Source organism: Aquarana catesbeiana, linkage group LG04 (genome assembly GCF_042186555.1).
Source record: "Aquarana catesbeiana isolate 2022-GZ linkage group LG04, ASM4218655v1, whole genome shotgun sequence".
Lineage (NCBI taxonomy): Eukaryota > Metazoa > Chordata > Amphibia > Anura > Ranidae > Aquarana > Aquarana catesbeiana.
The window spans coordinates 380,123,431-380,137,024 of NC_133327.1; the positions used below are offsets into that span (position 1 = coordinate 380,123,431).

At 40.3% G+C, this 13,594-nt stretch overlaps 1 protein-coding gene across 2 annotated transcripts in view; it reads right to left on the minus strand.

Moving 5' to 3' along the window:
• The window catches only part of COL10A1 (collagen type X alpha 1 chain), a 167,218-nt gene that overhangs the window by 54,818 nt on the left and 98,806 nt on the right, over positions 1-13,594 (minus strand). The window contains exons 1-2 of one of the 2 annotated variants that reach the window (XM_073627117.1): positions 13,319-13,501; positions 12,767-12,923 (exon numbers count right to left, since the gene is read on the minus strand). In XM_073627117.1, the coding sequence (XP_073483218.1) occupies positions 12,767-12,908 (142 nt within the window). In that variant the 5' untranslated portion in view covers positions 12,909-12,923; positions 13,319-13,501. Of the gene's footprint in view, positions 1-12,766; positions 12,924-13,318; positions 13,502-13,594 lie in introns of those variants that run through there. The other variant, XM_073627116.1, reaches the window with a different exon arrangement.

The window sequence follows — 13,594 nt, forward strand, 5'->3', positions numbered from 1 at the left end:
ACTGCATATTCCAGATGAGGTCTTACTAATGATTTGAACAGGGGCAAAATTATATCTCTCTCTCTGGAGTCCATACCTCTCTTAATACAAGAAAGGACTTTTCTCGCTTTGGAAACCGCAGCTTGGCATTGCATGCTTTTATTGAGCTTATGATCTACCAAAACCCCCAGATTCTTCTCCACCACGGATTCCCCCAGTTGTACTCCCCCTAGTATGTATGATGCATGCATATTCTTAGCCTCCAAGTGCATAACTTTACATTTCTCAACATTAAAACTCATCTGCCACATAGTCGCCCAATTAGACAGTGCATTGAGGTCGGCTTGTAAATTGGAGACATCCTGTAAGGACGTTATTCCACTGCATAGCTTGGTGTCATCTGCAAAGAAAGAAATGTTACTTTTGATCAAAGACCCAATATCATTTATAAAGGTATTAAAAAGTAAGGGTCCCAGCACTAAACCTTGAGGTACACCACTGATAACCTTAGACCATTCAGAGTAAGAATCATTAACCACTACTCTCTGAATTCTGTCTTTTAGCCAGTTTTCTATCCATTTACAAACTGATATTTCCAAGCCTGTAGACTTTACCTTACACATGAGCCGAGTGTGGGGAACTGTGTCGAATGCTTTTGCAAAATCCAAGTATACCACGTCCACAGCCACCCCTCTGTCCAAGGTTTTACTTACCTCTTCATAAAAAGAAATCAGGTTTGTCTGACAACTTCTGTCTTTCATGAATCCATGCTGTCCGTTACTTTAAATGTTTTTTTCCAGCAAGAACTCATCTATGTGGTCTTTTATTAAACGCTCCAGTATCTTCCTGACTATAGAAGTTAAACTAACAGGTCTATAGTTACTTGGTAAAGAATTTGATCCCTTTTTAAATATAGGCACCACGTTCGCCCTGCGCCAATCCAGTGGTACTTTTCCCGTCATTAATGAGTCCCTAAAAATACAACGGCTTTGAAATTACAGAGCTCAATTCTTTTAGGATCCGTGGGTGGATGCTATCAGGTGCAGGTGCTTTTATCCACCTTTATTCTGTCTAAATATTTCTGAACCATATACCTTTTGAGCCAATGTGGATTATTCGGGGCTGTGTCACTACCACCCCCATTATGGACATGAGCTTCCCCATGCTCTTTTGTGTACACAGTGCTGAAGAAAGTATTTAATACATTTGCCTCCTCTTTGTCCCCAGTCACCCACTCTAGATTATTTTGTAAAAGGCCTACATGCTCAGACCTGACCTTTTTACTATTAATATATTTGAAGAATTTTTGGGGGTTTGTCCTACTATCTTTTGCAATCTGTCGTTCATTTTGAGTTTTTGCATCCTTATTTCCTTTTTACATATTCTGTTATATTCTTTGTAACATTTAAACGACACTAATGTCACTTCATTTTTTTATTTTTTAAAAGCTCTTTTCTTATTGTTTATAGCTTTTTTAACTTTGGCCGTGAGGCACATAGGTTTTGTTTTTGCCTTTTAAACTTATTGCCCTTGGGAATATACTTTGCAGTGAGGTCCCAAACAGTCTTTTTGAAGAATTCCCATTTCTGTTCTGTGTTTATCAATGCAAATATTCCCTTCCAGTCTAAATCCTGGAGAGCAGCCCTCATCCTTGGAAAATTTGCTCTCTTGAAGTTGTGTTTTTATCTTTCCCGTATGTATTTCTTGTTTACAGCTAACATCAAATGAAATCATGTTATGATCACTGCTACCCAGGTGTTCCTTTATCTGGACATTAGTAATAAGCTCTGCATGGTTTGAGATTACCAGGTCCAACAGAGCTTTATTCCTAGTTGGAGCCTCAATAAACTGGACCATAAAATTGTCCTGTAATAGGTTTATAAATTTTTGCCCTTTAACTGTCCCAGCAGTGCCATTACTCCAGTCAATTTCTGGGTAGTTAAAATCCCCCATTATTATCACTGTCCCAGCCCTTGCAGCCCTTTCCATCTGTGCAAGGAGCTGAGTCTCCACCTCCTCACTAACACTGGGTGGTCTATAACAAACTCCAATGATTAATTTTGAACTACGCCCATCTATATGCAGTTGCACCCATAATGCTTCAGACTCATCACACTCTCCATCAAGCAGGTCCTCTTTCACACTTGCTTTGAGATCACTTAACACATAGAGACAGACCCCACCACCTTTCCTTTTTACCCTGTCTCTCCGAAAGAGTGCATAGCCAGGAATATTAATAGCCCAGTCATGTGAGGATTGAAGCCAAGTTTCAGCAATACCGATTAAATAATAGCTTTCCTCATGCACCAGAGCTTCCACTTCAGCTATTTTGCTTGGCAGACTTCTGGCATTGGTGTACAAACACTTTAATGCATTATTACATTTTGCTCTGGTGTTTTTCATATCATTTTTAGTAGTACAAATGGCACTATAGTTTCCAATGGCTGTTTGCAACATGAGAAATTTCTTGTCACCTGCCATAACCCTCCCCCATCCCCATTCCACCCTCCATTAATGTCTGACCCCTAACTGACCTGTCTGCCGATGTAATTCTAGTTCACCCTCCTCCCTCAATCCTAGTTTAAATACTCCTCCAGCCTTCCCATAAACCTCTCCCCAGCACAGCAGACCCCCTTCCATTCAAGTGCAAATTGTCTTTAGCATATAGGTTGCACCCCAATGAAAAGTCAGCCCAGTGCTCTAGAAACCCAAATCCCTCCTCCCTATACCAGGTCTTTAGCCATGCATTCAGATCTCTAATCACCCCCTGCCTTTCCTGTGTTGCGCATGGCACAGGCAATATTTCAGAGAATATCACCTTGGAGGTCCTTCCCTTCAACTTGCAGCCTAGTTCCTTAAATTGATTCTTAAGGTTCCTCCACATTCCATGTATACTGTCATTGGTTCCAACGTGGACCAAGACAGCTGATTCATGCCCAGCCCCTCCCAGTAATTTATCCACCTGGTCCACCACATGCTGAACCCTAGCACCAGAGAGACAGCAAACTATTTGGTTGAGGCGATCCTGGTGACAAATTATTCTATCAGTCCTTCTGATTATAGAATCCCCTATAACCACCAGCTGTCTAGGCCTACCTGCACTCCCCTCACCACCTCTTCTAGATGGGCTTCTCTCCCGGCTGTTAGGGGTAGCTGTGACATCTAGGGCTTTTTTTTTTTGTAGCCAGTTTTCAATCCATGTACTCACCCTATGGTCCATGCCGAAGGACCTTATTTTGTACAGTAGATGTTTATGGGGAACTGTGTCAAATGCTTTTGCAAAATCCAGATACACCACGTCTATTGGCCTTTCTTTATCTAGATGGCAACTCACCTCCTCATAGAAGGTTAATAGATTGGTTTGGCAAGAACTATTCTTCATGAATCCATGCTGATTACTGCTAATGATATCGTTCTCGTTACTAAAAAAATCTTGTACATAGTCCCTTATCATCCCCTCAAAGAGCTTGCATACTATTGATGTTAGGCCAACTGGTCTGTAATTGCCAGGGATGTATTTTGGCCCTTTTTAAATATTGGTGCTACATTGGCTTTTCTCCAATCAGCTGGTACCATTCCAGTCAGTAGACTGTCAGTAAAAATTAGGAACAATGGTCTAGCAATTACTTGACTGAGTTTCCTAAGTACCCTCGGATGCAAGCCATCTGGTCCCGGTGATTTATTAATGTTAAGTTTCCCAAGTCTAATTTTAATTCTGTCCTCTGTTAACCATGAAGGTGCTTCCTGTGATGTGTCATAAGGATAAAGACTGCAGTTTTGGTTACTGAAGTCCCCCGATTCCTTCGTGAAGACTGAGGAGAAGAATAAATTCAATACCTTCGCCATCTCCCCATCCCTTGTAACCAGATGTCCTTCCTCATTCTTTATGGGGTCAATATGGTCTGTCCTCCCTTTTTTACTGTTTACATACATACATACCTGTATGCCAGCCTTGCAATTCAACTGATTCCCCACCAGCTGGAGAAAACAGCCCCCTTCTTCTAGTTCATTAGGGCATGGCCTGGGCATGTCCCACATTTTCCCACCCACCATCAAAATTTGTTTAATGCTTCTTTTAAACAATAAATAGAGATTTACATTTTTTGTATACTTTTAATTTTTTTTCTTTTCTTTTTTTTTGCCTTGCAAGACTGTCCATATCCTGTTCAAGTAAACATGGACAGGGGCAGCAAGACTGTGACTAAAACATTTACAAGTGATCTTACCCATGGACTACTCGGTTTCAAAGCTCTACTGAAGCACAGTGCTATGACAAGTTCATCCAGTGCCCAGGGCAAAGATGCCAAACTGTGCCCCCCTCCCCGGTTAATGATGTGGAAGTTTAGGGGATCCTATGCCCAGCAGTTACTTACTTGTCAAAATCACTGCCACTGTCACTGTTCCTTTCAGCCTTGCAACAGAATGAAGACACCAGCACCCCTACAGTAAACCATTGCGCCCAGGGCAACCATCCCTGCCACCCACCCCTTGTCCTGGCCCTGCTGAGGCACTAGCCTGCTGTACGTGACACATCAGAGAGGGCCTTCAATGCAGCAGGGGGATTTGTGACTGAAAAACTGAATTTTAACTAACCAAATTAGACCTGGATCACAGAGGACTACCAAACACCCACTGCAAATGTTACTGCTACAATCAATAAATGTATTTTATATATGCTTAACTAAGAAAAGACCAAACACTTTTTGTGTATGTAAGAATACATACAGAAGGTTGCAGTCAACTGAAGGTGTGCAGTGTTTTGGGTGCACATTTTTATTTTTTTAACTTTTTTTTTTCGAAGGATGCAATAAGGTGCTGCAAAAAGGCAGCTCTTGAATGGACTGTCAGTAGCAACTGCCTAATGCACTGTAATCACTCATAGCTAATAATCTAAATAAAAGGGGAAAAGACCCCAATTAATACAGTATCAATTAGTTGTTGTTGACAGATATTGGTCCTTTTGGTGTACAGATCTGCGCACATTGGCAAGGCACATAAGAAATGTCACTTCCACCACACCTAATGTCTCTCTACATTGATTTTGTTCTGCAGCCTAAAAAAGAGGCACTGCTTCCGCCATAAAACGTACTATACATCAGCTCTTAAAGTGATTGTAAAGTCTTGTGTTTTTTTTTTCAATAACAAACACGTTATACTTACCTTCTCCGTGCAGTTGGTTTTGCACAGAGCAGCCTTGATCCTCCTCTTCTCGATCCCGCTTTGCTGCTCCTGGCCCCTCCATCCTATCGAATGCCCCTTCAGCCAGCAGCTTTCTATGGGGGCACCCGAGCCAAGTCAGAGCTCTGTGTATTGATTCAGACACAGAGCTCTGGCCCAGCCCTGCCCCCTCTCTCCCCTAATTGGCTGAATATGATTGACAGCCACTGGAGCTAATGTGTCTCAGCCAGTCAGGAGGAGTGTCCTGGAGGGCTTAGACACTCATGGACATCGCTGGAGAGAGAAGGGGCTTAGGTAAGTAATTAAGGGGGTGATGGGAGAGGGGGTTGCCACACACAGAAGGTTTTTTATCTTAATGCATAGAATGCATTAAGATAAAAAAAACCTTCTCCGTTTACAACCCCTTTAAGACTAAAGGAACAAGGGAACTCATAAACAATGATTTTCAATTTGCAAAACGCTCTTTACAAACAAATGAAAAAACAAGGTTACTAAACACCTTTGTATTCCAAAAAAACAGCAGATTTGGTCAGAGCTCACTCTCATTCAGGTCCCCTTAACCCTTTCACTGCAACTGACATTTGTCATATGTAAACTGAGCCTGTGCTATTCTTCAGTGCTGTCTTGTCTAAAGCATTCCTGTTTATACCTGCAACCTGTAAATCTGCATCTGACTATTGTTATCTACCCGGCTTTTCTTGACTACTCCTAAACTCTGCCTACATTGATCCTGGCTTGCCTCTGATCACACTTCTACCTGTTCCCCTTGCTGCTGCTCCACTGATTTGTTACAGACTCGGCCTGCATCCTGACATTTCTCCTGTCTACACATCTGTACCTGATCCGTTTGCCTCTGTATGAGCCTGCTACAAGCCTCTGCCGATATTCCACGGGTGCCCATCCGGCACTCCTGCTCCACTGTGGTCCACTGACAGTCTCAGTCTGCTCCTGTCTCCTGCTCACTGGTGACCATCCTGCACTCATGCTCTGCTGTGGTCTACTGACTGTCTTTCCCTGCTTGTTCCTGAGAGTCCTTCCAGCCCTGCTGCTAGCAAGACCAATAGGCATTCGTGCCACTCTGCACTCCTGCGCTACCTGTCTGCTCTATCAGGGGCCCTCTGAGTCAGAGATATAAGAGAGGCCTACTTCGCTGTGTCAGGCTCTTCCACCATGTATGTGACAAAGCTATCAACTTGAGACTATAGGCCCCTGATGTGACGACAATAAAGTTAGGTACAACAACAAAAACAACAAAAAAATGTAAGTAACAAATACTATTACGTGCTCATACATACATTGACACACTACCTGCATAAACAACAATTGCTTCACTCCTTTTAGCTATTATTGAGATGGATTGAGACCAATAATTCTAGGGCCATCATTCATGGTTAAAGTTAAACTGATGACTTGCAAGGAATTCAAAAGTTTAGCTTTAAGCATTTCCAAATATTGCACAGTTCTGCATACACATATCACAGTGTTACTCAGTGTTAGGTCTAATGTATCGCAATGTTTCTTCTCCAGAAATTTGAAACAAAGTTCCTTGGGTGTGTTTAAATTATACAAATAACAGGTGTATGTTTGTGCAATGTGCATCTACTTATCAATTCCTGATGAAGATTCTAATTGAAGCAAGAAGCATTGATGTATTTCAGTCGTTCAGTGGTCTCCTTGCCATGTGGGATATGCGTAGGCGTGCACGGGGGGTGTCCCCTAATCACTACATGCAGTGCCGATTCCCTCTTCTGTCTGGGCTTCCCCTGTGTTAGCTCCCCTGTGTCAGGTCACCTTGTGGCTAGGTGACAGATGCACACCATAGGGATCAGGAAAAAGCTGGAACACCAGCACGGATCCCACCGGGGTTAGAGCGTAATATTCCCTGGGGCGTAGAGTCTAAGAGTCAGCAGGTGCTCAACAGAGCCTCTAGTGGTGAGGATGGACTGGGCTGCAACTGGCTCCAGGTCGCGACCCCCAGGGTCCCCCAGCTCACACCCACAGTAGGAAACAGGAGGATAGGGATAGTAAGGGAATAAGCCAAGGTCGGGGCCACAAGCAGACAAGGACAACAGAGTTTATGCCAAGGTTCAGGGTCACAGGCAAACAGGATAGTCAGGGACACACCAAAGGTCAGGGTCACGAGCAGACAGGAATAGTCGAGAACAGGCCAAAGTCAGCAACTGGAATCAGACGCAGGAAACACAGCAAGTACACACGAAAGCTAACACACAATGGTTGATCAGCACTGCTGGCTTGCAGTGCACAGGTTAATATAGGGTTCCCTGATAGGGCCTGGGGTGGGGCCATGCTTAGAGGAGAGGTTATAAAACCAGTCAGGTGAGAGTCAGCTGGTCTTTAGAGATGAACACATGGAGACAGGTAAGCTCACAGACAAAACTCTATTGCATAACCATGACACCCTGCCCCGCAGCACTGCTGGCTTCCTCCCCCCCTGCTGCTCTGGGGGATGTTTCAGGATATAGAGTTGGAGCAGGGGGTAGTAAATTTGTCATTTACCAGCGCCTTCCTTTTATAAGTGAACACAGTGAACACACTCACTCGCTGTGTTCATTAATAAATGAAACATAGTTAACAGTGTTTACTATGCTTACTATGCTTCAGTTTGTGAATGAACAGCAAGCATAGAGCACTTCATTCACTGTCCAGTGCAGCTGAGGTTGCAGAGAAAGGCATGTGTGTTTGAGCTAGGGCTGCCATCTTTTCTTCAAGCCAAACCTGAACACTTTAGCGGCCTGGGACACTTTTGGGTGCCACAAAGAGAGTAGTAATGTGGTGCGAATAGCCTGCCAAAGCGAACATTTGGTGTGGCCAAATTGCTCTTTCTGACATCATCACCCTGCCCCCACCCCCAGTGATGTCGAACCTGCCCCAGACAGACCGCCCCAGCTCTAGGATGGCAACAGATTTGTGTGTGACTATCTTGATCACTTGGGGAGCCACATCCTGGTCTGAATAATGTGTTCGGGTTTCAGTCCGCCTGAAACCTGGACACAAGATTCAAAACCCGGACTGTCCGGGTGAATCTCAAACAGGTGGCAACCCTAGTTTGAGCTTTGGGGTGCACAACCTAATGCAATAGGCTGCACACACCTATGGGGATATGGCATTATAATACTGCAACTCTTAATGCTTATTCTGTGATTTATGGGTATGACATGTCGATGAATGTATGAATGTATGGCATTACAATGTGAAGTGATGGGAACTGATACAGCATTACAAATCATGGAAGCTGCACAAGTATGCACATTGTTTTACATGTCTATATTCAGCTATGAGACTGGGAAATCTAATTTGTGTTAACAAGACAGTTGATAGCAGATTGTAACTGGGGGTTGGATTTTTTGGGGGGGGCTATTCAGCAGGCACCATTCATCATGATTAACATGGATCTGCATCATTGGATGATGCAATTGATGATGGATTTACACTGTAGAACAAGATTTTTTTTTTTAATAAAGGGCTTTGTGAAACATGTGATGTATTTATTTACTGTTTACACGTTTTTGTGAGTGAGTACTTGCGGTACTATGTATCCACATTACTCATTCACATAGAGGAGGTGGATATCTGGGGTTTCCAGATTCCAAAAACTCCGCCATAGCAGACCCCCACATCCGCCAGCCAAGGATGTAGGGAAGAGGCCCTTGTCTTTATTAACATGGAGACAAGGTGCTTTGCCAGGGGGACTCTCCTGGCAGGGTACCCTCACCATGTTGGGGGCATGTGGTCTGTCATGGTACAGGAGGGAAGGCTTCACTCTCACAGCGCCCTTTTCCTAGCCAATCAGGCTGCATCCTTGGATAAGGCTGTGGTATGGATTTTGGAGGCCCCACGCTTTTTTTCTTTTTTTCCATGAAGTCCCCTAAAATTCCATACTGGACCCCTATCTAGAATAAATGTCTGGTATGGATTTGGATGAAACCCCCCTTTTTTTGCACACTCATTGGTTGTTATAGCGCACTTTAACAACATAATACTGTGTGGCTACTGGCTAGACTTGCTGCTAGAGTAGCATCCAGAGGTTTCCATAGGCGAACAGGCTAAATCTGGCCACTTAGTAAACCCTGGTTTGCGAATTGTGAACATGCAATCATTAGTGCAAAGCCTGCATGGCCAGGAATGCAAACCTCATCCCTAGTTGCCAATAACAATCATACCTCTTTCATTTTTAGAATTGGTTTTGAAAAATGAAAAAAAAAAGGGGATTCTTTACTATAAACAACATACACAGTTTCTCTTGCACCCTCTTTCAAAGGAGTGGCACCACTTTTGTTGAGAAAATTACATTTTTGGAAGCATTCCGTTCACCAACTATGTATAGACCTCCTATGTATACCTCCTGCATTACATTTTACAGAAAATGACAGTGCTGTAGATTGAAAAGGAAAGGTCATTTTTAATAACATTAAATCACAACATAACTAATGTAACTATAGTGTTGTTTTTATTTGATATATTTTCTTCCATGAAAGTGGAGCTACCCTTTAAGATTTAAAGTAAGCAACTTTTGGATCACTGCCTGTCTTGCACTGATGAGATAACTATGTCTAGGAAATCCGCTTTGGATTTCTACACAGATGGATTATTACTGAAGATTCCGTTTTAGCATACATACAAATCATTCTTCATGCAGAATGACAACATCATGCTTTCCCTTTACACCCCAGGTGGCCTTTTCAGTTTAACCATTTTTTATAGGCTCTAGTTAAATGCAAATTACAGACCTGAACATGAATTAATAACCACCTAAGCATATATTTTCTGAATGCAAAGGTCATATATAATTAGAAAATAATACGTTTGCTATAGTATATAAAACTATTCCTTTCCAGCTACTGTTAAAAGGCTATTTCCTATTCAATAAATATTACAGTGAATCAATGCTTTTTCTTTCTGTCATATACAAATAAATTGAAACCTAAAAATGTTATATATAATATTATATATAAGATTATCTATACAGAGATGATAAATTACACACATGTAACGTAAAGTGGTTGTCACCAGGGTCACCAGAATCAGTGTCCCCATTGGAAAATGTCCCCTCTATTACTATTCTCAGGACAACCCAAAATGTGGGATCTTATTTACGTTCACTTTTGCTGATAATGGTAAATAAGATGAACAGAAAAGGTGAATCAGGCAGCAATAAAAACCTGACAGGTGTTCCAATCCCTCTACCCTCTATCAAAAAAAAAAAAAAAAAAGTTTCACCTTATAGTTATAGTTATGCTATATGTTTAAAAGTACATAAAAGTATCAATAGGCAAATATAATCATTTTCTTTTACAGACTTCCTGGTGAATGCATTTTATGTTTCTGTTTAAGAGTTGCAGTTTTTTAATCCAAATATTTATGCATGTTCTGTATGTATGTGCGTTTTATATTAAAAAAAATATTGCATACTTTTTGCTCTACCTACCGTGCAAAAAGTGTTTCTTTTGTTTTTGTTTTTTACTTTTACTTCAAAAGGATGAATAAACTTTGTACGGGGCGTTTATGTTCCTATTATAATCTTGATATCACCAAGTAGTGCAAAGACCAAAGTTTTTCTCTCCACCTGCTCCCATGCTTGAGATGCTACTTGTACCTAGTATGACACAGCATGCCTTTTCTCCTGGGAATTATACATGCATTAGCTATTCAGCAAAGCCATAGGACTTCCCAGTGGACTTTGAAACACTGCAGTGTATTAAGCAACAACCAAGACTGCAGACAAGATCTACAGTCTCTGCAATACACTATCTGTACACAGTGCACAGTGCTACTGTATCTAATAACTGATAGAGAGAGAGCAGAAGTGACTATAGACAGTGCAACTCAAGGTGCCTATTGACTCACTCATCTTGAATGCTGATATGTTCACCCAAAGAAACATACCATTGTCTGAACAAATGCTACATTACCTGAAGGCTTCTGATAAGTAATTCGTGAAGTAACCTTACCAGTAGGCTTATACTAGCAGAAGGGTCACAGTACTAGTGGGCTCGCATTAACAGGGGGTAATTGAGGAGGGCCAGAGTGGTCTAGGTACTAAAGAGGCAGAGTAGGGCCACATTAACACAGTACTTATGTTTCAGAGGCCACATTTTTCAAAATAGGTAATTTACTTAGAGTAGCAATGGGGTAATATCTGTTTTAGTATACATCAACATTAGTGCATTTATATAGCACCAGCATATTCCACAGTGCTTTGTAAAATAGATTAAGCATTTACCAATCACCACACTACCTGTCATTATATCTCTGCCAACATTGTACAGATATACACACAAGGGCCAGTGTGGTTGGCAATTAGTTAACAGACTTGTATTTTTTTTTATTTTTTAGAAGGAGCAACTTGAGGAAAGCCACATTAATGCCAGGAGTTGAGCTTAGGAATTTGGTGTATTTACCGTTACGCTTAAACACCTTGCTGGTTTAAAAAGTGTCTTGTTTATGCTTTATACATGTAAAGTCATTAAGATTTATTTATCACCACATGTATGCATAAAATTGTTATTATAGAGCACTTTCAGTTGTTAGATTGTATGCAACTCAGGCTGGAAAAAAAAAATATTATTTGTATTCGTTTTAACAGTTAAGTAAAAATACTTGTTTGCATTGTCAGCATTTTACATACACTTCAGCATGTTAAAACATATATTGATCTTGTATTTTACTTAACTAGAATCATATATAAAATGCAATTTGCTTACCTGAATATATTTTTTTATGATTATAAATAACTTTTGTTACAGATCTTCTGTAAAATTAGATTACAGTTTTTGATATTTATTCAAGAATGAATGGAGTTTTATGTTCATTTTATAGACTGATATGCAAGACACACCCCACATTGTAGAAGATATTGTCTTTTTTTTTAAATGTTATGTTTGTTATATCATTTTTACATTTTAAGGTGGTCATTGAACATATCCTAAACTAGCAAGAGATTACAATCTTGCTCTCCTATTTTCACGCTCTGATTATATGACCTGCAGAAAAAAATATAGCATTCATATCATCATATCATTGTAAAATACCTACTGACGCTAAAGTTAAATCATTTTAACAATACAGCTTTCGGTATTTTTTTTTTTTTTTTTTTTTTACATACAGTACGATTGTATGTTTTGTATCCCTAGTTCATCCCTAGTTCATCTACATTTACAATTTGTTTTTGCTTCACCAAGTAGATATGCAAATCCAAGAGCCAAAAGTTTTACTTTTACTTTTGTTTTTTGAAATTGCTAAGTAATTTTGTATCAGGGCTAGCAAAGATTTAGCTGAATAAACTGTACAAGGATTGCATGATTTATTATGTTTATTATTTGAGTTAACTAATGTAATATATAGATAATTAAAAAAAAAAGTAACCTAATAATAAAATAAAGTAGTTTATACAGTATGTTTACCTGGAGGTGTCCATAAAAAGAACATTAGTAGGAAATAAACAGCTTTGGAATACTTGTACTTGTTAAAAGATTTAGATGCAATTTTAACAACAGTAAAGGCTGAGTCTGTTATAACGTAGTAAGTTAGTGACAGAGTATAAAAAAGGAAGGTGCTGTCTATCGATAAAGCAGCATTTTAAACCTCTTACCTTGACTTTTTGTATTGAATGGCAGGAATGGTGGTGGTCCCTTCACACTGGACTGCTTTGGATGCCTCTCAGGAAAATAGCCGGACATGAAGACAAAATTTGGAGAAACCAGGAACAAGAAGATGCTGGTGTGTAAATGCATGTTGCCAGGACTTTTCTGCATTGAAAAATAATCTCACTTACATTCCATTCCACAATAAATTATGATTTTGGGTTTTTTACTTCTTAAATGGTATTTTGTATTTTAATATTAAGATAATGGAAGCTAACAGTTTCAGTGCTCAGTAGAGGTCAAACATCCATGTACATAATAGCTACATTCCAGTAGGGCTTTGATATTCTACCTCCGGTGTGGTGTTTTGGAAATGATCAAGTATGTCTGAATCAAGCATATAAAAAAATGGGTCTGTTTCTGTTCTGCAATTTCACTGCTGTTCAGACTAATAACTGACAGTTCCCTGAAGCATGCTTTATAAGTTCTGACACAACTAGGGGAAAAAAATCTAGAGAAAAAAAAAAACATGTTAAACGTAGTAAGCAATATAAAATTACCTAGGTTTACAAGTTGCTGTCATCAGCATAGAATGTACTTTGCTGCTGCTGTCTGCTTTTGATTCCTGTTCATCAAATGCACTTTTCTCAATTTCTAAAACCTGCCACATTTAAATGTTAGAATAGCCTAAATGCTAAGGTAGTTGTTCTAAGAGCTGAAGATACACTAGTCTGATTTTTTCCAATTTTAGCAATAATTCATAGCATCATTTATTTATAGCTTCCTGCAAACATAGCAATGTGTCTGAGACATTCTCCTCCCTCTGAATGGGAAGC